This window comes from Girardinichthys multiradiatus, chromosome 17, assembly GCF_021462225.1.
Source record: "Girardinichthys multiradiatus isolate DD_20200921_A chromosome 17, DD_fGirMul_XY1, whole genome shotgun sequence".
Classification (NCBI taxonomy): domain Eukaryota; kingdom Metazoa; phylum Chordata; class Actinopteri; order Cyprinodontiformes; family Goodeidae; genus Girardinichthys; species Girardinichthys multiradiatus.
Genome location: NC_061809.1, coordinates 8,459,300 through 8,484,654, shown reverse-complemented (window position 1 = coordinate 8,484,654; position 25,355 = coordinate 8,459,300). Strand labels below are relative to the sequence as shown.

The 25,355-nt window shown below is 40.2% G+C and overlaps 1 protein-coding gene across 1 annotated transcript; it reads right to left on the bottom strand.

The window, feature by feature from the left end:
- Positions 1 to 17,250: 17,250 nt before the first annotated feature.
- ccdc107 (coiled-coil domain containing 107) lies at positions 17,251 to 25,114 on the bottom strand. The gene is made up of 6 exons (XM_047390084.1): positions 24,758 to 25,114; positions 21,697 to 21,911; positions 21,526 to 21,595; positions 21,347 to 21,437; positions 19,817 to 19,926; positions 17,251 to 17,722 (listed from the first exon to the last, which is right to left on the bottom strand). The coding sequence occupies exons 1-6, from the start codon at positions 24,897 to 24,899 to the stop codon at positions 17,355 to 17,357; spliced, it is 996 nt and encodes a 331-aa protein (XP_047246040.1). The 5' UTR covers positions 24,900 to 25,114; the 3' UTR covers positions 17,251 to 17,354.
- Between the last annotated feature and the right edge of the window lie 241 nt (positions 25,115 to 25,355).

The window sequence follows — 25,355 nt, the reverse complement described above, 5'->3', positions numbered from 1 at the left end:
CTTCTTCTCAGCTGCGCTACTTCACATCGTTGTTTTCCAGAGAAACCGATCCGCGCCCATGTTCACAGCCGGGCTCGGGGTCAGCAGAATCATCTTTGGAGTGATTTTCCACCCTCAAAAAATCTTGTTTCTTATATTTAAACCGGGGCGTCAAGTTTAAAAACTAAAAAGAATGAACAGAATCAACAGGTCTTCAGCTCCACGTTGCGTTCAGGATCGGCCCAAGGTTGAATGGGACCCTCAGATGCGTTTAATTGCAGGCTAGACCACCGCCCACCCGCGAGCCACCACACCGCCACCCATCTTAAGTGTTTCCAAACGCGCTGCCAGAAAGTTCAGAGAGCGGTGGCAAGATTGGGGCCACGGGGTGGCACACCTAAACTGACTTAACAGAATTTCACAGGTTTTACTGGAAAAGTATTGAACAGTCTTCTGTCTTTCCTGTTCTTCCTTCCTCGCAGTTTCCATGTTTAAAGGTTGCCAGCTGTAAAAATATGTAAATGTCTAGGGCTACAGCAGAACATGCAGCGAATGTTGGATTCTGAGCAAACAAGACAGTGTCAATCCAATATGTACAAAAATAACTTATATTATACATAATATAAATGCTAATGTATCACATCATCATGGATATATAATATATGATGGGACGTTCAGAGCTGGGTTAAGCTTTTAGGGCGTAAAATAATTTTATTTGGCGCCCGATTCATGTGGAGACCCCTAATTTCTCTTTTTATAACATCCTTCCCCAATTACCTAGTTTAAAAGTTGGATAGTAAGCAAAAAATAAATTCCTAAACAGGCTGTACAGCCAAATTGAATTTATTTAAAAGTTACTCTGCCATGCTGAGATTTAAGGTAGGACCCAATTGCAGGATGAATGAAGTTGGTGAAAAGGTTTAATAGAAAACAAACTTACAGCTGACCAAGCACAGGAACTCAGGCAGGTGAAAAACATAAGCCACATGAAAGTCAGGCAACAGACAAGGAAGGCAAACTGGACTGGACCAGTGCAAAGACACAGGGTAGGTAATGGGGTGTTAATAGATGGAACCAGAGGAGAACAATGCAAACCAGAGAGCTTATACTGAAGGAAGTGAAGTGAGAACCAATGAACTGGGAGAGAAGCTAATCAGGAGCAAAATGGCACAGGTGTGATATACACTAATCTTTTTATTTATATATTTATTTTAACTGTTAGGTGTGCACTCCACAAATCTAGCCTATATAGAAGAGTGGCAAAAACCTGTTTGCCATATATTACAAACCATTTAGAAAACATCACAAATGTGTGGAGGGAAGAACTGTGATCAGATGGGAACAAAACAGGGCAATTTGGCTTACATGCAAAACCCTGCAAAAAAACAACAACAATAACTTTGCTGTGGGTGTGCCCCATTTCTGCCAACAACATAGCATCACGAGATTAGATCTGATCAGCACATCATAGACATTCAAAAGACAGCTGGCAGGGTATAACTCCTTTTACAAATTCATTTTATTGAGTTGGTCTAAAAAAAAGTTATTCTGGAAATGGTCAAAATTTTTAATTAGTATAAAACAACCATGCAATTCCATTTCCACACATAAGAAATAAAAATAAAATGTTGAAATAAAAAAGAAACACCAAACCACAAACACCTTGGTAAATTAAAGCCAGTAGCTTAATTCAAATGCACACAGGAGTACTGAGAAGGTGTGCTGGGTGACATGAAAACTAGCTGAATCCCAGCAACAGAATGCTGAGCAGCTGGAGGAGAATCTAAGCAGGAAAGGATGAATAATGGGAAAAACTGAAAGGAAAAACAAAGGATCTAACTAATCAAAATCTTATGAATAGTACCAACATGAGAGACTAAACCAATATGTACAGAACAGGCATGTGCAGAGGCGGGAAAAAAGTTCCCGTTTGATCAAAAGATTTATTTATTTATTTATTCATTCATATAAGCCCTTCTCTGACACCTATTGAAAACATGCATTAATATTGCTAAAATGTTATTTTGTAAGAAAGAAGACATGACCAAGCCCCCCAGTCACCCCGTTACCTTTAACCTTTAGCCCCTGTGATGCGAGCAATAACTGCCCCTCGCGCAGTGTGTTAGAGAAGCAGAGCCCGGAATATCAGAATCAGAATCAGCTTTATTGCCAAGTTCGTACATACAAACAAGGAATTTGACTCCGGTACACTTTGCTCTCTGGTTTTTGTTTTTGCATTAAAGAATATACATACAGGGGTTAGACAATGAAACTGAAACACCTGGTTTTAGACCACAATAATTTATTAGTATGGTGTAGGGCCTCCTTTTGCGGCCAATACAGCGTCAATTCATCTTGGGAATGACATATACAAGTCCTGCACAGTGGTCAGAGGGATTTTAAGCCATTCTTCTTGCAGGATAGTGGCAAGGTCACTACGTGATACTGGTGGAGGAAAACGTTTCCTGACTCGCTCCTCCAAAACACCCCAAAGTGGCTCAATAATATTTAGATCTGGTGACTGTGCAGGCCATGGGAGATGTTCAACTTCACTTTCATGTTCATCAAACCAATCTTTCACCAGTCTTGCTGTGTGTATTGGTGCATTGTCATCCTGATACACGACACCGCCTTCAGGATACAATGTTTGAACCATTGGATGCACATGGTCCTCAAGAATGGTTCGGTAGTCCTTGGCAGTGACGTGTCCATCTAGCACAAGTATTGGGCCAAGGGAATACCATGATATGGCAGCCCAAACCATCACTGATCCACCCCCATGCTTCACTCTGGGCATGCAACAGTCTGGGTGGTATGCTTCTTTGGGGCTTCTCCACACCATAACTCTCCCGGATGTGGGGAAAACAGTAAAGGTGGACTCATCAGAGAACAATACATGTTTCACATTGTCCACAGCCCAAGATTTGCACTCCTTGCACCATTGACACCGACGTTTGGCATTGGCATGAGTGACCAAAGGTTTGGCTATTGCAGCCCGGCCGTGTATATTGACCCTGTGGAGCTCCCGACGGACAGTTCTGGTGGAAACACAAGAGTTAAGGTGCACATTTAATTCTGCCCTGATTTGGGCAGCCGTGGTTTTATGTTTTTTGGATACAATCCGGGTTAGCACCCGAACATCCCTTTCAGACAGCTTCCTCTTGCGTCCACAGTTAATCCTGTTGGATGTGGTTCGTCCTTCTTGGTGGTATGCTGACATTACCCTGGATACCGTGGCTCTTGATACATCACAAAGACTTGCTGTCTTGGTCACAGATGCGCCAGCAAGACATGCACCAACAATTTGTCCTCTTTTGAACACTGGTATGTCACCCATAATGTTGTGTGCATTTCAATATTTTGAGCAAAACTGTGCTCTTACCCTGCTAATTGAACCTTCACACTCTGCTCTTACTGGTGCAATGTGCAATCAATGAAGACTGGCTACCTGGCTGGTCCAATTTAGCCATGAAACCTCCCACACTAAAATGACAGGTGTTTCAGTTTCATTGTCCAACCCCTGTATATACAATATACAAATATACACATATACAGTACAGTGCCTTGCGAAAGTACTCGCAACAGCATACAGATGTTGCAAATGCACCTTTTTATTTATACTGTGCCTTACGAAAGTACTCGGCCCCCTTGAACTGGTCAACCTCTTGCCACATTTCAGGCTTCAAACATAAAGATATGAAATTCTAATTTTTTGTGAAGAACCAACAACAAGTGGGACACAATCGTGAAGTGGAATGAAATTTATTGGATGTGTCAAACCTTTTTAACAAATAAAAAACTGAAAAGTGGGGCGTGCAATATTATTCCCTTTACTTTCAGTGCAGCAAACTCACTCCAGAAGTTTAGTGTGGATCTCTGAATGATCCAATCTTGTCCCAAATGACTGATGATGATAAATAGAATCCACCTGTGTGTAATTAAGTCTCTGTATAAATGCACCTGCTCTGTGATAGTCTCGGGGTTCTGTTCAAAGCGCAGAGAGCATCATTAAGACCAAGGAACACACCAGGCAGGTCCAAGATACTGTTGTGGAGAAATTTAAAGCCCGATTTGGATACAAAAAGATTTCCCAAGCTTTAAACATCCCAAGGAGCACTGTGCAAGCAATCATATTGAAATGAAAGGAGCATCAGACCCAGCCGTCCCTCTAAACTTTCATCTCGAACAAGGAGAAAACTGATCAGAGATGCAGCCAAGAGGCCCATGATCACTCTGGATGAACTGCAGAGATCTACAGCTGAGGTGGGAGAGTCTGTCCATAGGACAACAATCTGGCCTTTATGGAAGAGTGGCAAGAAGAAAGCCATTTCTCAAAGATATCCATAAAAAGTCTCGTTTAAAGTTTGCCACAAGCAACCTGGGAGACACACCAAACATGTGGAAGAAGGTGCTCTGGTCAGATGAAACCAAAATCAAACTGTTTGGCCACAATGCAAAACGTAAAAGCAAACACAGCTCATCACCCTGAACACACCATCCCCACTGTCAAACATGGTGGTGGCAGCATCATGGTTTGGGCCTGCTTTTCGTCAGCAGGGACAGGGAAGATGGTCAAAATTGATGGGAAGATGGATGGGTCCAAATACAGGACCATTCTGGAAGACAACCTGATGGATTCTGCAAGAGACCTGAGACTGGGACGGAGATGTATCTTCCAACAAGACAATGATCCAAAACATAAAGCCAAATCTACAATGGAAGGGTTCAAAAATAAACGTATCCAGGTGTTGGAATGGTCAAGTCAAAGTCCAGACCTGAATCCAATCGAGAATCTGTGCAATGAGCTCAAGACTGCTGTTCACGAACGCTCTCCATCCAACCTCACTGAGCTCGAGCTGATTTGCAAGGAAGAATGGCCAAGAATTTCAGTCTCTCGATGTGCAAAACTTGCACTTGCAGTTGTAATTGCAGCAAAGGGTGGCACTACAAAGTATTAACGCAAGGGGGCCGAATAATATTGCACGCCCCACTTTTCAGTTTTTTATTTGTTAAAAATGTTTGACACATCCAATAAATTTCATTCCACTTCACGATTGTGTCCCACTTGTTGTTGATTCTTCACAAAAAATTAGAATTTCATATCTTTATGTTTGAAGCCTGAAATGTGGCAAGAGGTTGACCAGTTCAAGGGGGCCGAGTACTTTTGTAAGGCACAGTATAAATAAAAAGGTGCATTTGCAACATCTGTATGCTGCTGTTCTGTACTCTATTGAATGTTCATCAGAGAAACAGCCTGGGGGAAGAAACTGTCTCTGTGGCGACTGGTTTTAGTAAACAGTGCTCTGTAGCGGCGGCCTGAAGGTAAAACTCTAAACAGTTTATGTGCAGGGTGTGTGGGGTCGGCAAAGATTTTGGCAGCTCTTTTCTTGACCCTAGACCTGTCCTGGATGGAGGGAAGGTCAGCTCTGATTATTCTCTCTGCAGTCCTGATTATCCATTGCATTCTGGACCTGTCCTGTTTTGTGGATGAGCCAAACCACACTGAGATGGATGAAGACAGGACAGACTGAATGATGGCAGTGTAGAAGATGACCAGCAGCTCCTGTGGAAGTTTGTACTTCTTGAGTTGCCTCAGGAAGTACAGTCTCTGCTGGGCCTTCTTTCGAACAGTGTCTATGTGTGAAGACCATCTCAGGTCCTCAGAGATAGTGGTTCCTAAGAACCTGAAGTGGTCCACAGCCGGCACGGTGTTGTTGAGGATGGAAAGGGGGGTGTATGGGGGTGGTGTTCTCCGAAAGTCGATCACCATTTTCACAGTCTTGAGTGGGTTGAGTAGAATATGTCGCTTTTCATCCAGATTCCAGAACATTTGTTGGTCAATAAACCGGTAAGTGAGTGAATAAAAAAAAAACGAAACTTATCAGACAAGACGACAACTTTGTATCGTTTCTGCCTTATCACAGACGGGGGAGCAGTCTGAACAGAGAGGGGCTGAAACACAACACACGCGCAGGGGGAGAAAGGAGCTTTCACTTGCACTCAGCAGTATTACGCTAATATTCATAGAAAAGCTACTTTGAGGAGTTGTGTGATGATGAGATGCATTAGTGCTGCAATTTATATTTGTTTAACCTTTTTGGGGGCCAATGAAAATGCAGTTATTCATCTATCAGTCAGTTGCTTTAGAGGGTAGAATGAAGTAAATAGTCTGTAACTAACAAATCATTTTATAGATTATATCACATTTCTGTCAAGATTTGTCTCCCCAGCTAATAAAATGGGTTTTCTGTTTTTATGTTTATTTATAATGACTAATTTCAAGGAACTTGATTGGATAGTAACGGGTGAATTTTAAGTAGTGCATTTTAAAATACTTTTTAGATAATTCATAATGTGTTTGTTTTAGTTCAAAGATGCCTTGTAAAGAAAGATGTCTGAAACAAACCAGGAAGGAGCTGCTTGAAGCAGCCAAACGTAGAGGATTGTTAACCAAATGGGTTAGAAGAGAACAACAAGTAGGAACAAGAAAACTAAGATTTTATATAGTCAACATATAGATTTTTGGTTGTGCACTTATGTGGAACTTTATAAGCAACAAGTTTAAGGGTTATTAATGATTTTCAGATGTACTGTAGTTGAAAGTAGATTAATTGATAGCTAATTTCTTGCCTGTAGAAAGAAAGCGATAGATCAGATGAGATGGAGACAGAAATAACAAGAGACACTGAGCTACAGTCAACACAGGGAGGATGACAATGAGGAAAAAGATAGAATAGACAAAAAAAAAGAGGGAAAGAAAAACATGTACATAAGTAATCACAAATCATAAACACAAAAAATACAACCCAAAGTTTGATGGTCAGTTAGCAGTGTCTTTGTGTTTTCTCGTGGTAGCATGTAACACTAAGGTTAAAGTTTGATACACCTGTGCTGTTCTGAATGGACCATCTTTACCTCCACTGTAACGTTAGAACATCCAGACTGCTTTATTTATTTTTAGGGCCTTTATTATAGTGCACGAAAAGGTTGTATTGTGCCCCTCTGTTTATATTTTCTGACAGTGTAATTGTGTAAAAACAAAATATGTCTGGTGGCCTAGTTCTCTAATAAAATATTTAATACATAAAGAACTGGTGTTGCATTCTAAATTATAGTTTTTCCTAGATTTGATTCAATTGTACATCTCAATGTTTACTATTTTGTAGTACGTCATAGTAAATTGAAGTGTAAAGGCTGGGTGAGACTCTTGAATAATCGCCTAAATTAGGATTCACGGACAGAGGACAACTGATTTTTTACATAGCGCCAGGTTGGTTTGATAGAGTAAAATGTCTTTAATTATTTTTATCCTTTTCAAACTCCATGTGACTCATCAATCCTCAGTTGTTGCTATAAATAGTAGCAGGTGGTTCCTATCAGTGAGCTAGCCAAGAACTCTGATTCCCAGTCATCAGCTGGCAGAGCTGTAAGGAGCCGTGAAGCAGCCGTTAGCCAGAAGGCCCGTTGTCTGACAGCCGCCACAGTGTGAGAGGAGGGAACAGGAACATCTTTAGGGAATCTGAGCACAGCTCAATCAACAAGGAGACACTGGGTGATTCCCCCATAATTACAGGTCCTTCTCAAAATATTAGCATATAGTGATAAAGTTCATTATTTTCCATAATGTCATGATGAAAATTTAACATTCATATATTTTAGATTCATTGCACACTAACTGAAATATTTCAGGTCTTTTATTGTCTTAATACGGATGATTGTGGCATTCAGCTCATGAAAACCCAAAATTCCTATCTCACAAAATTAGCATATTTCATCCGACCAATAAAAGAAAAGTGTTTTTAATACAAAAAACATCAACCTTCAAATAATCATGTACAGTTATGCACTCAATACTTGGTCAGGAATCCTTTTGCAGAAATGACTGCTTCAATGCGGCGTGGCATGGAGGCAATCAGCCTGTGGCACTGCTGAGGTCTTATGGAGGCCCAGGATGCTTCGATAGCGGCCTTTAGCTCATCCAGAGTGTTGGGTCTTGAGTCTCTCAACGTTCTCTTCACAATATCCCACAGATTCTCTATGGGGTTCAGGTCAGGAGAGTTGGCAGGCCAATTGAGCACAGTGATACCATGGTCAGTAAACCATTTACCAGTGGTTTTGGCACTGTGAGCAGGTGCCAGGTCGTGCTGAAAAATGAAATCTTTATCTCCATAAAGCTTTTCAGCAGATGGAAGAATGAAGTGCTCCAAAATCTCCTGATAGCTAGCTGCATTGACCCTGCCCTTGATAAAACACAGTGGACCAACACCAACAGCTGACACGGCACCCCAGACCATCACTGACTGTGGGTACTTGACACTGGACTTCTGGCATTTTGGCATTTCCTTCTCCCCAGTCTTCCTCCAGACTCTGGCACCTTGATTTCCGAATGACATGCAGAATTTGCTTTCATCCGAAAAAAGTACTTTGGACCACTGAGCAACAGTCCAGTGGTGCCTCTCTGTAGCCCAGGTCAGGCGCTTCTGCCGCTGTTTCTGGTTCAAAAGTGGCTTGACCTGGGGAATGCGGCACCTGTAGCCCATTTCCTGCACACGCCTGTGCACGGTGGCTCTGGATGTTTCTACTCCAGACTCAGTCCACTGCTTCCGCAGGTCCTCCGAAGTCTGGAATCGGCCCTTCTCCACAATCTTCCTCAGGGTCCGGTCACCTCTTCTCGTTGTGCAGCGTTTTCTGCCACACTTTTTCCTTCCCACAGACTTCCCACTGAGGTGCCTTGATACAGCACTCTGGGAACAGCCTATTCGTTCAGAAATTTCTTTCTTTGTCTTACCCTCTTGCTTGAGGGTGTCAATAGTGGCCTTCTGGACAGCAGTCAGGTCGGCAGTCTTACCCATGATTGGGGTTTTGAGTGATGAACCAGGCTGGGAGTTTTAAAGGCCTCAGGAATCTTTTGCAGGTGTTTAGAGTTAACTCGTTGATTCAGATGATTAGGTTCATAGCTCGTTTAGAGACCCTTTTAATGATATGCTAATTTTGTGAGATAGGAATTTTGGGTTTTCATGAGCTGTATGCCAAAATCATCCGTATTAAGACAATAAAAGACCTGAAATATTTCAGTTAGTGCGCAATGAATCTAAAATATATGAATGTTAAATTTTCATCATGACATTATGGAAAATAATGAACTTTATCACAATATGCTAATATTTTGAGAAGGACCTGTACATGCGTCATATCCCCTGATATAAGGCCTGTTTGTGGAACTGCAACCTCTGAGTGACCAATTTCTCATTGCATAGGAAAGATTGCATGGAGGCAATCTTTCTGCATTTAAACATCTGACTTCCATATGTCAGAGGTGCAACTAACCATTGTCTCTGTTCAGCAGTGGGAAAGAATGCAAACTGGGTTTACTTTCTGCTTTAAAAAAAAGTGAACTGGGTCGTGACTGGAAGAAGGAAACAGGTGCAGAATCTATCCATGCATAGTAGATTTGTGTCCCAGTCATACTGACATTTTTCCGCCATAATTTTAACTGGCAGTAAAATAAATCTATCAACCACAATTAGTGATAATTAGCCTAGAGAGTAGTCACTTCACACCACTCAACAGAAAAAATTCAAAAATTCAAGCAGCTTATTTATAGACTTTTACATAGATGTGAGAAACTTTCTATTTATGCACACTTTTTGCATGGAGGCAACCAGTAATGCATCAGGAATTTCTGACTTATTAAACTCTATGAAATAAGCATACAAGTTATAAATCGATGCTTGGCACCATATACACTTATGGGCCATCTATGCTCAAACATGGTGTTCTATGGAAAGGTCCACACCTAGCAGAGAAATGCAAAAACAAAATGGATTCAGATCAAAGAGGTAGTTCCCTTCTAAATAACTCCATCAATGATCACATCGCAGAAAAACTCCATGTGTGTTGCTGAGACCCATTAATGTTTTAAAAATAAGGCAATTTATCAAAGAACACTGAGGACAACAGTAGTCTTTGCCTATAAACAGCCATCAGCGTTCTAAATGATGCAGACAGCAAATAGCGCCTGAGTTCCTTCTCCATAATATCACGACTAAAAATAGAGCAACCAGATTGCTGATCTTTATCAAGAACTGGAGGGCACACAAAAAAGGAAAACGAAGGAAAAGTCTATTGAAAAGTCCTTACCCAGTCCATTTTGCCTGACAGGATCAGTCCCGGAGGGAGATAAAGGCCAGAAGCACAACATTGGATTGTTTCCATAGGGATATTTTCCAGAAAGGAAAGATTACTTTAAATGGTCATATGCAATGGATTCTGGGAGAGAAAAAGCTAGTTTCATTATGTTTCTTTCTGGTGTGCAGTCAATAGGAAAAATTAACTAATTTCAGCCAAAACAAAATGTAACCTTCACATGTATTGAAGAAATGCAAATGACATGTTTTTTTACGGTTTTTCCTTTTCAAATTAAAATCTAAAAATCCAGTCGTCCATATGTTTCCTGACTCTTTTAATCGGATACTCCTGAGTAAAACCCAGTAAAGCCATCAGAAGTCACCTAATTAGTAAGCAGTCTACCTGTTTTTAATTTATTCTCAGTGTAACCCATCTGTTCTGTGAAGACCTGAGAGGTTTGTTAGAGAACATTAGTGAGCAAACAGAATCATGACGACCAAGGAACACAATTGAAAGGTCAGGGTTAAAGTTCAACCAGTGACACACAAACTCAGGTGGGCGAATCAGAACTACTATTCGTGCACTCTACAAAACTAGACTTTGTGGAGGAGCAGCAAGAAGACATTTTGCAAGGTCATGTAAAGAAACACCGAGCAACAAAACAAGAGCGTTAGAATTAGAGAAATGAACACTGGTCCAGAAACAGCAACAGCATGACTGCACCACATTGTGAGTATTCCTTTTAAAAAAAAGTACAAATATATTGGTTGAATTTTCTGTCTGTTCTGTCAGTGCCCTCAATGCTGTTCTGAACACACTTTCTGATTTCCATCTGATGCAGCACATCTCTGCTTTCCTCTGACAGCCCCATCCTGCTGACTCTGAAGACAACTGGAAAACAAAAAGACACTCCTTTGTTTAAAATCTAAAATAAAACCACTGCAATTTCAGTTGTCTCTTCAAATAAAGACAAGAAAGAGCTTACAGGTGTCTTTTTAACTTTCAGTAAGAGATGCTATTTTTACCACCCTTTGAGAGAGAATCAAAGAAGCTTAAGTCTCCAAGCAAACAAATCAAGACAGGACACATATCACATCCAGGTATTACAACTGTCTCTTCATTTAACTAAATGTTTGTTTGGATGAGTTCTCAACTGTTTCAGTGACAGTTTCAGGATGCCAAGCTTCAAAAGACAATGTTAAAAAATAACCCAGCAGACTTAAACATATTTCATCTTATATCAATCTAAATCTAATCTTCTCATTGAAAAACTGAATATTGTCTTGAGATTTAAGACTGAGTATGCAGGGATTCAGACCTAGTGAGTAGTACAGGGTGTGAGCACTTCTAGCAACAGCCTATATACAGTATATATATCAATTTGATTGACAGCAAATAGAGCCCTGCTGCTTTAAAACCATTAAAAATGTAAGAAATCTTTTCAGATTGTGGGGACAGGAATAGAAAAAATCAACAATGCAGTGGATTCCCACACAACGCAAAAAATGTAAATCAGAATAAAATAAATCATTGTGGGCACAACAGACAGCTCCAGGCAATTAATTAATTATCTGGTAGTTGTGGCCCCTCCTTCTAATGTGTCCCTGGGCAAGAGCCCATACGAAAAACACTGGCTGCAAGTATGCCACAGAAACACTGCATATAAACAAGCTCTTAGCCCTTGTTAACAAATTTCATCTTAACTCCTTTACTTTCAGACTTTCTTTTGTGGTGGTAATCCCATTTGGAGTTCTCACGTTTGTGAGCGCATCATTGTAGTTTACACTGAAAGCAAAAAGTTAATCAATGGTGGCCAAAGATGCAGTTCCCTGGCAAGCGATGAGCCTCCTATTCATCTCAGTATAGTATGTGTTGATGGCGTGCTTGCTTTTTGTAGATGTCCTTGCATCACCCGTTATACCTCTTTAGGTATGGCTGGTGATGTATTTCCTTGTGTTCCAGATGTTAATCTAAGTTTTTGAACAACAGCAAGGAGAAACCACATGAAGAGAAAATAAATTTGGTTGTCTTCAGTACAGTTCCCACCAAAATCACATTGAGTTGTCTAACATACATCATGCGAAACACAAGCATATCTTCTGTGGTTTCTTCTGAAAAAACTAAGTTGGTGAGATTTATCAATCCCACTTTAAAATAACATAGAAAATGAGAGAATAAGCTATGATCAAAGCTGACCTGCCCATTTCTTGTCTTGTGCCAAAGGCATGATGACCAAATAAATAAATAAAACTATCAAGTCAATATCTAGTTGGAAGTCTGGTGATTAATTTATTCATCCTGAATCTTTGGCAGACCTGAGCAGGTTCACTGTAAGAATCACTGTGCCTCGCTCCAAAAATATAAAATAAATTTAGGTTCTTTAAACCTTTGACACAAGATTGTACAAAGATATTTGAGTATGGGAAATGCTTGGCACAGAAGGAGTAATAGTCATGTAAGACTAGCAATTGGTGGGAATGTAAACGGTGCCACTAAACACCACTCTTGGATGGAAACACTGTAAACGCTGCAACACTCCTGGGATCACTTTGGTGTGTTTAGAAGTTCTACTTGGCCCTGAAGGGAGTATGCTCCGGAAATGAGTTCATCTGCAGTCCGTGGACGCCTTGTTCTAAATACCTCCAGTACCATTCATCCCAATAAAGCTCATAAAATATCCGTCTCCTGCTCGCCACGAGCCGTTGGATGGAATTAGGAGGGAATCCCAACGGAAGACAAGTAAGCTGATTAAATGTTGCTTTTCTAATTGAGAGAGCCAAGCTAATTTGCACAAAATCCCTGATCTTTTTCTGGTGCTACATGAAAGGAAGACAATAACAAACTCAGCATGGTCTAATTATGAGCTATGATTAGAAGAGGTTTAATTTGTGAAGATGTTTCAGAGAAGTTTTTCCAAATACCTGCCTTTATTCCCGATGCCCTTTTTTTCCTTAATATGTCTGTTTTTGACCCATTTGCTATTACTGTAAATAAAAAAACTCTGTGTTTATTAATCTTATGTTACTCAGAGGAGCAGGTCAAAGCTTCCCAGTAGAAAGTGTTTCTAAGTTCATCTTGTGGCTCCAGATTTGGGCAAGTTCTGTTGGTGCCATTTGGTGGTTGCTATCATGAATACAGTGCTTTATAACATAGTTGTTTTGCAGAGTTTTGAGGGGAAAATTGTGTTTTTCTTATTTTCGCTAATTTAAATCTCAAAAGTGTGTCATGCTTTTGTATACAGTCCAACTCAATTAAGCAGTCTATGTAGAATCACATTTTACAACAATTGGAGCTGCTAGTCTTTTGGGGGATGTCTCTAATAGCTTCATACATGTAGATGGGGAGCACTTTTGAAAACTTTTTTGTTCAAATGTTGCCCCATATTCTTAATTGGATTTTGGCCTTGACTTCGACTATAGGCCATTCTAATACATCAGTAAGCTGTGATCTAAACCATTCCATTGTAGCTCTGGCTGTATGGTTAGAGTTGTCCTGCAGGAAGGTGAACCTCCCCCCAGATTCAGGTCACTTCAAGAGGATTGCCTCTGTATTTATCTCATTATCGATCTGAGCAGCTTCTCAACACCATGATGCTGTTACCACTATTTTTAATCATCGAGAGGGTGTTTTTAGTGTGATGAACAGTGTTAATTTTATGCTACACAAAGCATTTAACATGTATTGAAAGGTGTTTAGTTTTAGACCTATCTGATTGAAGGACAGTTTTTCCTTCATGTTTGCTGGGTCTGCTACCGCCTTGTTGCGAACTCCAAAACAAACGTCTTGAGACTGTCTTTCATTAATAGCTTTCTTCTTGGCAAGCTTCTACAAAAGCCAGATTTGTGGAGTGCAAAACTAATAGTTGTTCTATCAGTAGGTTTCCATATATGGGCGGAGGATCTCTGTAGCTCCTCCAGAGTTAACATGTGCCTGTTGGCTGCTTCTCTGATTCATGGTTTCCTGCCAGGACCTTTCAGCTTAGGACGTCCATTTCCTAGAAGATTATATCCTAATGCTTTTTATTGTAGTGTGTGAAAACATAATCTAGTTCCAGGTATTTAAATGGGTTCTTGTGTCCTCTTGCAGATGCCTCCCTAGGCAACAGTAGGGTGCAGCAGGACGATGGGCCAGGGTGAATATGCAATCACTGACAAATTTAAGGCTAAGCACCAGTTTGTAATTGCATCCTACAATTTGGATACACCTGTCTGATGCACCAAGAACTGCCTGTAACACATCTCAACTCAAAGCCTGCTGAAAACTTGTTGGCACCTTGCAAACAGAATCACAATGACTATTCCTTCTGGGTTTTTAACTTAGTATTTAACTGTTGTCACCGAGCATAGGAGCCGAGAGACAGTGTAAGACTGCCACTTGGTGGATAACCTGAATATTGCCTACTTAAAAGCTGCAGTAAATAAAATGTATTTATTTTGCAGTTCAGAAACAATTTAATCACAAACTGCTTGATTAAATTACATTTCTTACATCCCCACTGTTTTCCTAACTGGTGTCAAGTTATTTGAGACAAACGGTTCTACAGCTTCTTTGTAAGAGAAAAGTGGCACAAAAAGGTATCGTTATGACAACGGTATAAAATGGTAAAAGCTTTACTGTTGACTGTTTTATAATCTGCTGCAGTATCAAATGCTGATTTCTTCCTGAAATGTAAATAAGATCTGAATTCCACAACACGTGCAGAATCTAGCAGCCTTTTTCTGACATACTACAGCAGTTTTCTCCTCCCGTTAATATAACACAGACCAACAGTTTGTTTCCCAGTTTTATTTTCTACCGAGGCAAGCTGAGTTTGTTTGGTCAGCCCCAACATGAAAACAATCATCACACGCTTGTAACAATGCACACATGGGAAGTAGGTGATGAGAACAGTGACAAATAGGTTAAGGCAAACTCTTCTTTTCAAGCTGTAACAGATCGACTGCGAGTCTCTTTCTGAACATGCTGCCCAGGGGTGGGAAGAAATGCTTTGGTTTTAATATTGCATTGTAATAAAAAAACAAACAAACCAAAAAAAAAAAATTTGTAATTAGTAGTAATTAGTTTTAGATTCAACACAATCTACCAGATCCTGACACATCTGATTTTAGCAGCATTGTTGCTAAAATCTTTCTCTGACATAGTGTAACTGACATTACCAATAAAAATAGTCATGCTTTTTTTTTTATTTAGTGTGGCATATTAGTGTATTGTTGTCACAATAATAACAGGAAGCTAAGGCAGAGTGGTAACTGGTGTATATAGCAGGGGTTTATAGGAAAAGGTGACACTGTGTTTGGAGCAGATTAAATGATTGTGGATTCGTGCAGTTACAATGTGCGAACACACAAAAACAAAAGGAAACCCCATGCAGTTGTTTGGATGTAAACCACGGCACAAGCTCGAGTTCGTTATAATCTCACAGTCTTTTGCATTCTAAACAGCAGCATCCATCTCTTTAGGGAAAAAAAAGGAAAAAGTATTTAAAACATGTTATAGCAGAAAATAGAAATGCAGAGATTATTTTTTTCAAAAGTGAAGGATTCTTCTTTCAGCTAGCTGACTGCCAGTGCACAGCAACATGTGGGGGAGGGTCTACGGTGAATTACACTTAATTTTTTTACATCGTGGTATGCCTCGATGCCATTAACCTGTGTGGTTAGAGTGCTGCTGTTAGCATCGAGGTGTATAACAAGGCAAGGAAAGACTACGCTTCTGCATAACATAGAGCTTTACCATACAGACAGCTCTGAAAAACAGAATGACAAAGGATGAACATTAGTGTTAAGAACAAAGTAAGTACTGAGAAGAACTGACGGCTCTGTTTGCATGCTTGCACATAGACGAGTGCTGCTTCGTAAATCTTTAAAAGCTCCCTCTGCACATTTAGCATCCTTCTTTTTTCCTTTTTGTAGAGAAATGGGCCCTTTTGAAGGGGTGTTATTTTACTAATACCATTTAAGAGAGATCTCTTTACCTACAAAAATGATTTATGCTGCATTAAACAAGTGTCACCAAATATCTTACAAGCGACAAGAGCCTTAATGCATAGTCCATGTAGTTCTTTACGATATGCATATTATGTACAGTGATATTGTGATAATGATACATTTGCAATGTACTGTGCCGCCATAATTGTGGAGGGTAAGCCACAGAAGGTCAGTGTTAAAAAAAGCTGGCTACTCACAGAGTGCTGTACCAGAGATTGTTATTGGAAAGTTGAGTGAAAGGAAAAACTGTAGAAAAAAAAAGAAGCATGTAACGTAATACGTCTATTCTTTTAATTGGTCTTATGCTTTATTCAATTTTGTTGGCTCAGAGTTTATCTGTTCTTTCTTTCTAGGTGAAACGACTAAAGGAGCTACATCCATTAACATTTACTTTTCCTTCCCATAGAAAGTACTTCTGGATCAGTGCTTCTGTGTTCTTTTTGTGTCTCTGCTCTGTTCTTTCTCTCAAACCCCCAGTCGGTCGTGCCAGATGGCCGCTCACACTGAGCCTGGTTCTGCTGGAGGTTTCTTCCTGTTAAAAGGGAGTTTTTACTCTCCAATGTCGCTACATGCATGCTCAGTATGAGGGATTGCTGCAAAGTCAACGCCAGTGACGGTCCACTGTCTCTACATGCTCATCCGGGAGGGAATGCTGCAAGTCACTGACTGGATGCAATCTGCTGGGTTTCCTTAGATAGAAAAACTTTTTATCTAATTTGAATAAAAAGCTAACTCCAACTGCACTGTTCAATTGTTAGGATTAATTGGAATGTATGTACCTGACTGTTGTGAAGTACCTTGAGACAACATGTGTTGTGAATTGGCGCTATATAAATAAAACTGAATTGAATTGAATTAGTGAGAAGATTTTAGGTTTTCCTTAGCTGCAAGTCTTAATCCTCTAAATAAACAGAAATGGACCATTGAAATGTATCACAATGTTTGTAATGTGTTACATTTTTTAAACTGAATTACTGAAACAAATGGTCATTTTGAAGATATTCTATTCTGATATACACCTGTAAGATGAAGACTCTAATCCCTAAGATGTTATTTTATCTTCTAATTACCTCCCATTTCTGCCGATCTTTGCATGGTGTTTCCCACCAGCAGCTTTTGCTGGTCGTTGGGACAGGGACATGCAAATAGAACCGCCTTAAGTTTCTAATGGTTTATGTCATGACTGCATGAGCTCTGGAAACCTTTCAGACAATAAATATTCCTAGTAAACTTTCACATTTCTATCTCCTTGCACAGAGTTCATTCAGGCCTGTTACGTCGCCTGAGGCCGCTTACAGGCTGCTCTGCACAGATCTCCTCAATGTCTGTCTTGCATGATGAAGCAGACTCGAGCTCAATAGGCTCCAAGCCTTCCATATCGTCTTCTCCTTTATCTTTCATCTCCCCTGCCTCTACATCCTCTTCTTCACCAACAGGTTTTTCTGGTCGGAGCTCCATCATTTCTTCGCCTTCTGCTGCGGCCTCATCTTTGCCATCAGAAGGCTGCTTGTAAACCTTCTCGGGAGCTTCTACAGTCTCAGGCGATGGCTGTGTGTCCGCTGCTGTGGCGGTCTGGCTAGCTCCGATGGACTCAATCAGCTCCTGCAGATTTCGCCCACGTGAAATGTCTGAAAGGAAGAAAAACACAAAACTAAACTTTCAGACGGACCGGCTTTACTATGCTGCATCTGGTAACCAAACCACAGGCTTAAATGTAAATAAGACATGACACAAAGCCCGTGTTCTATCGAATTTTTGCAAATCTCACATAAACCACAGTCAGAAATGTTGTCTCTCATGCAAAACAGATTCCAAGAAAGAAATCACAACAAGGCTGCCTTGGCTGAATTCAAATACTTTGGTCAAGGCATGCAACGGTGATGTTGTGCAGGTGACGAATGTGTTTCCATGTTGGTATCCAGCCTCATTAATGTTGCTGCTACAAGTCTGCAATGACTGGGCTAACATTAACACAGCAGTATATTATCAAACAACAGTATGATAAAAGCAAGACTGAATGAAGTGGATTAGCTGACTGCAAAATGCCTGGTCATTAAAGACCCACCACTGTGTTACACTGAAAGCTGGACCAGTCTGCAAGGGTCTCCCTGTGGTTGCTCAAGGGATTCAACGCAATAAACATCCCAGGTGACTTCTATGGATTTCACAGGGAGAGTCTTTAAGAGCAGGAGTTTTTCAGGTTCTACATGTGTCTCTGCTTCAGTAAAGCTGAATTTCCTCCTCACTATGTCATTAAGTGCTGTAGAGGACGGGTAAGGACCCAGTCATTGGATTAGTTTGTGTGTTGAACCAGGAGAATGTCAAAACAAACATAACACCAGCTCTTGAAGACTAAAGTTCGCAACCCCTGTGACAGACCAACACTGTTTAGTGCCTATTTGTAAAGTGTAAGGAAATGATTTTTAAAACTATTTAGGTCATGTATTAGTATTCAGCCCCCAGGGTCAATGCTTTATAGAGTAAGTTTTGTAGAATAGAGTTTTGGGGTCTCTACCAGCTTTGCACATTTACAGACTCGTTCTACCTTGTAAAATGGCCCCAGGTCAGTCAGACTGGATGGAGAGCATCGGTTTTCTAAATTTTTAAGTCTTGACACAGATTCAAAATTAGAATTAGGTCTGGACTTTGACATGGCCATTCCAACACATTAATATGGAATGATGCAATATTGCAATATGATGATCCTGCTAATGACTTAGTTATGTGATTCATGTGTGCTGATGCAGAGACACCTAAAATCTAAACGTTGCAGGACAGCAGCCTTTGATTACCTTTTATTTAGATCCACCCATCTTCCCAGCAACCCTGATCAGCTTCCCTCTCTCTACTGAAGAAAGGGATCCCCATATCACAATGTTGCCACCACCATGTTTCACTAGTAGGACAACATATTCAGGATAATGTGCAGAGTTAGTTTCGCCTCCACACAACGCCTTTCTTATGTTGGCCAAAAAGTTTCATTTTGCTCTCATTTGACCAGAGCACCTCCTCTCAGGTTTTATTTAGGGGTATCAGAATAAAGGTGGCTGAATACAAATGCACCGGGTTTTAACCTGTTAGTATTTGCAAAAACCATGCGCCCATCTTCGGCTACACAATGATGAACTGCTTTGCATCAGTCTGTCAAATAAAACCCCATTAAAATACATTTAGTTTTCTAGTATGTCAGTGAATATTTAATTTTAAGACTGTTGGTCCCAAAAGGGATCCTTCAAATCTGCTAGCGAATAATTACTCAAGAAGCCAGGTTTTCTGAGATATGTACACTGTTTCTGCACCTGGAAAACTCTTAAAGAGAAAGCCTGAATGCATGCAGAAGCTTAGATGTCTGGTTGAAGAATTTAAAAGTGAATTGCAGATAAAAACCTAAGTGGGCTTGCATGTCAAACTGGCAGGGGTGTACAAAATGGAACATTTTGTTTCTTTCCCCACTGTGCGGTTCAGGAAAGTTAGTTTCTAGACATGTTTTTGGGGCAAAATGAACAAGTTATTATCCTGAAATACACACACCAACATCAGACAATGTTATACAAGCAAATTAAATCATATATTCTCTAAAGATTGCCATGTGCCATCTGGTCTTTATAGTGGGGTACAATCTAAATGTGATGCCTATCCATCGCATAGATCTGGACCCAAATAACTGTGTTATTCTTCATGTAGACCCTACAGTACCCCCCCAGCCCATCCTGTCAGCCCACCGTTGCCGTTCAGCGGAGGACAGTCCATTCCCCTCTTCTTCATCAGGTAGCGGATGGTCTGAAGCTGTGACATGATCTCGTTTTTCTGCTCCTGAGCAACTGATTTCACACTGTGGAGGTAAACAGTACAGAAACTGAGAAAAATCCAGTAAGGCTAAATGTTTGGATTTGTACAACATCCAATCCTCTACTCAACCTGGCTCTTCTGGGCTCAGTCCAAACATTTCACATCCACATTTCTGTTTTTATTACTTTTAACTCTGTTCAGCACTTTGAGCTTCTTTTAGTATGATTGGTGCTTTATAAATAAAATCTGAATGAGTGATTGATTACTACTGAATTAATTAAGCTGAACAGACAAACACAGATCTGAAGAACAAATATGGTAACGCCACTTTTACTCCACACAACACTTATTACAATTTAAAAAGAGAAGTTCAATCAAGAGTTTATTGGTGTCTCAGCAGCCTAAGGAAGGAGGTTTATTATTCTAATATCTAAAATTAATCTGATCTGAAAAGAAAGAAAATAAGAGGAGGAATTTGAAGTCTTGAAACCACCTTTATTCCGTCAGCTTTCAACACCAGAACCACCATGCTAGAACAGGAAAAGACAGCCTACTGTGGACTAACTCATGGGACTGATCACTCCCAAACGTTTTCCGCCCAAACGTTCGGATGCATTAATAACAAACTGATTGTGGAAATATGCACAGATCCATGGCAGATCCATGACTTGCGCAAGAAGGAGCTATTGGCCCCTTTGGCGACACCTGGAGCGTATGCTGCAAAACTATCGATGGCGTGAAAGCAACTTTACACTCCAGAGACATGATTAATAATTAATTTAGCCCCTTGTTTGCAATTACATACGCACATTTTAAAACATGAGGACAGTGAAGTAGAATATACCTTTAACAATGGCTTGATTAGAGGGTATTTAAAATGTGAAAAGAGTGTGTATTTACACACCCTTCTAGAAGCACACAACAGCGAGCAGCTGTTTGCGGCCTTATTACAGAAGTATTTCAGAAGGACCTAGCAGGCTGATCAGGACCATGCTACTAGAGACCGAACTGAGCCATGCCAGCTTTGTTGAATGAAAATATCCACATGTGAGGCAGGATTATTACATTCCCCTTGAATGGAGATGAACCGCTTGGTCCTTCTAATGAACAGCATGGTCTGGAACTGATTACCACAGGCCAAAATTGGTAAGTTGAAAATACTCAGGATCAGGTTTCTCCCCTGACCCCAGCTTAAAATTCAAAATACTTTTATTGTGAATACTTTAATTTTTTACCTCCTCAGCAATAAATTAAACATGCAATATTTTAATAGTACTAAGTAGTCTGATTTTTTTTGAAAATAACACATTTTTGTAGATCCGAAAGACCTCAGATGTGCGTATTAAGACGTACCATAGTAGTACCATGGAAGTGAGGCGGAAAGGTAACACAATAGATATAATGCATTTTCTTGAACCAGGGGCAGCTGTGTTTGTGGAAAACTGATGTGTGTCACGCCTCACCAGTTAGTGAGTGGGTCCAGCTGGGTGAGGATAGAGTTAAGCATCCTTTCTGTCTGGGCCAGCCTTTGTTCCAACTCATTTAATTGGTTCTCTGTGTAAAACAAACAAGCATGAATATAATCCACGGTAACCAAATACGTGTGACCAAAACCTAAACACAGGCAAACTGGGAAACACACCTGCCTCCGCTGACTTTTTGGCCCCTTTAGCACATTTGTCCTTTTGTGCTTTGTCATCTGAAGACTTGATCTGTGATAGAAAGGTCAAGTTTTTGCACCTAGTAATCATGGTTCAGAACTGTAGAATTCATGAGCGTGACTTTGCGATGCAAGTGCAACATCTGTGGTTACCTTCAGAAACTTGTAAGCTGCAAACACTCCCACTCCGATGGCATAGAGGGGCATTAGCGTGAACACATAGCCTTTGTTGTTGTTGGACTTGTACTTGTCACTCTTCATCTCCTGCTCCATGCGTTTCTTCATCTGCTGGACGTTATCAGCGCTCTGATGGGAGCCAGGGGAGTTCACGTTACTGGGCTGACCCCTCGATGCACCTGGGCCTGGACCTACAACATCATGAAAAGGAGGACAGGGGATAAGGTTCTAGAGTCATACCAGCTTGAATCGACTGCTGCTCCTCTTGCTTGGAAAAACCCAGATAAGAGAATCACCTGGTTTTCTAAGGGAAACAAATTGTATTTTCTGAAACCTGACACAGTGAGAATGTAAAGCTCCAAATCAGACACTGTGCCAGCATTAAACAGAGTATTTACCCCCTGACACATTCTTTTGTTTCGAGATTTTGTTGTCATATCTGAAAAGGAAAATCTGAGTAAATACTAAATGCACTTGTCAAATGATGGTTTCATTAATTAAGGGAAAAACATTATTCAAACCAACCTGACTATGTGATTAAGGATGTTTTCATGTGGATTAACCACAAAAGCTGAATTTAATTTCACTTGCCACACCAGGTCTGTTAATTTACTGTAAATTTAAGATATCACTTAAATAGAACCTACCTGACAACAGGAAGTAGTCAAGAAAATCTCAAAAAGCAAAAATCCATGTCTGAATTTGGCTCAGTTATATCATAAATGTACATTTCTGAACATATGATTAGATATTGATTGCTGAAAAATTCCCGGATCTGTTTTGTCTTTTGACATTGAGACGGCATTTGTTGTGAACAGACACAATGTAAATAAACTAAATTAAACTGAAATAAAAAGTGTTCCTAAACTCCAAACCTCCGTTTTATTGAAAATGTAGACACTATGCTTAAAGTCTGGACCTGTGGAAATTGACCAACCAGTTTAAATGACCTCTACAAATTTTGCCAAGAAAAATGGCCGAATAACTGAACTGGACTATGTCAGAAGCATGTAGATGGCTACTAAAACCATATGGTTTCTGTGCAACTTGGTCAGGGAAATATTAATCCGAGTCTATACATATATTTAAGCCAGTATGTTTAATTTGTCCCGGTAGTGATGAGAGAAATTTGGATATGCACCAATCAGTCAGCCACACACCAGATTTGGACATTTTTCCATTGTTCAGGTCAAATATTGGTTCTGATTTTCTTGTATCTTATTTGGCGAGCCATTAGATGCGTCACAACGAAGACTTCCTAGCATTTTTGGTTTCTATAAGGATCAACAATCACCTTTTACTATGATACTATGAATTTTGTTACTTTCCTCGGAACAACTCAGCAACTATTTGGGATGATATATGGAAAAGGAAATGAAAGACTTGTTGAGTTTCCTCTAATCCACTGAGCTTAATGGGTTGGTGTCATGAATCTAGGTTCCCTTTCTACACCATCATGCTGGAAGTACAGGTTGCTCACAAACCACAATGGATCCGTGTAAAGAGGGTTAAAGTGTACAAAGAAAACATTCTCATTTCAATTAGACAACCACAAGGCTGAGTGTAACAGATTTTTGCTGCTAATGCCAGATTTATTGAATTATTCATGGTGCTTATCGTCCATGTAGCTACCCTACAACTGTCCAAGAGAAGGACATTATGGAGGAGCTTCCCCGCAAATCGTGACTCATCCATCAGTCCGACATGTATGATATCAGATGACGTTTTCTCATCTTGCTACAAAATGTATGCGTTTTACTGGGATTTTATGTGACAGACCAACACAAAGATGTGTATAACTAAAGTGGAAGGAAAATTATTGATCTTTTTTTTATTTTTTTTTATTCAAACATCTGAAAAGTGTGGCATGCATTTGTATTTAGCCCCTTTTCAACCTGACACCCATGAATAAAATCCAGCAAAAATAATCGAACATAAAATCCCAATAAATACAATGATTTTTGTGGTAGTGACATGAAAAAAATGTGAAAAAAGATAAATATGTTATGGGAAATGCACAGAGCATCTTGTATGACAGTCAAACATGCTGGTGGTACTGTGGGGGCCGATTTGTTTCCTTAAGACCTGGACGACTCGCCATAATTGATGGAACCATGAATTCTGCTCTCTACCAGAAAATCCTGCTGGAGAATGCCCAGCCATCAGAACAGGACCTTGGGAGTGGCCTAGACAAAGTCTGGACATAAATAAATGCTAAGGGTGGCACAACTAGTTATTAGGTTTAGAGGGCAATTACTTTTTCCACTTAGGGCTGGGTCTGATTGGATAGCTATTCTCCCTACATGAAGGAAATCATTATTTATTTATTATTTATATTAGTTTTTGTATTTACTCGGGTTAACTTGAGTAAATACAAAAACCTAATATTTAACTTTATTTGATGATCTAAAACAATTAAGCGTTACATAAAAGCAACAACAAAAAAAAAGAAGTATGAAGGCAAAGCCCTTTCACGGCACTGTATATGGGCAAAGTTACTTTGAGACCAGCTCCATAGTTGAGATGCATTTCCCCAAAAGTTCTGTTCAAATCTCCACTCACATCTACAGTAGTTTCTTTTTAAAATGCTAAGATAATAAAATTGTTGTCAGAAAAGAAACCAGTCTTGATTAATAGCTAACTAAATGCATTTTCCTTAACTCAAACTATTCTACAGCAGCGTCTTTTAATATTTAACCTTTAAGAACAAGGTCATCAGAACCATGGACAGCAGCACCCCGGATTCCAGGTTTGGCAACCCCTCTGTATGCTGTGTCCACATAAGAACACCTAATGTTCAACTAGTTTGAAATCCAGTTTACTGAGAAAATATATATTAATTATAATTGTGTTACTTTTTCATTTAGTTTCATCATTCTACTGTGGATTCTAGTGTTTGTTTTTTTGTGTGTTCCACTGCTAAGGAACAATGTGACAACTAATGTATGGCCGAGGCTGCATCACACACACACACAGGCCACAGACAGACAGGGCAGCAGCATCCTGGTGGGAAACACAAGACATAGCAGAAACTCACCTTTTCTGTTGTAGCGAGGGTCAAATTTGGTTTCCTTCGCCGCTGTTCCCCCACCTACTCCGAATAACCTCGGCAGCACGACAAACGTGAAGAGCACCGCCGTGAACGCCAAGGCGACTTGTTGTGACGTTGACAACACCATCCCTGCTCCTGAGAAACAGCCGAGGAGAGGCACCTAACGCCGGGAACAAACAGGCAGGATAGCCGCTAACAGAAGCCAAATAAGCTGGGAGAAAGTGCACCTGGAATCAAATCTAACCGGAAGCTTTGAGGGCGGTGGGCGACGGAAGCTGCCTGTTACCACTCAAACGTCATGGTTGTTCAGCGCAAAGCAGCTGCGCTCTGTTGGAAGCTCACTCAGAGCATTTCCGGAATAGAAACCTTCAAAATAAAATCTACTTCAAAACAAATCTTTGCATCTGGACAGGGTTTCACAGATACACATAGGCAGATTGAGATTTTAATTATTTTCGGTCAACAATAAGTTTGTTTCTGATAGCAAACCAGAAAAGCATCGATTTATTAAAAAACGGCATTGTGAAAATTAGCTGTACCCTTTTCAATAATCAATGGAAAAATCTTTATTAGAATTATACAA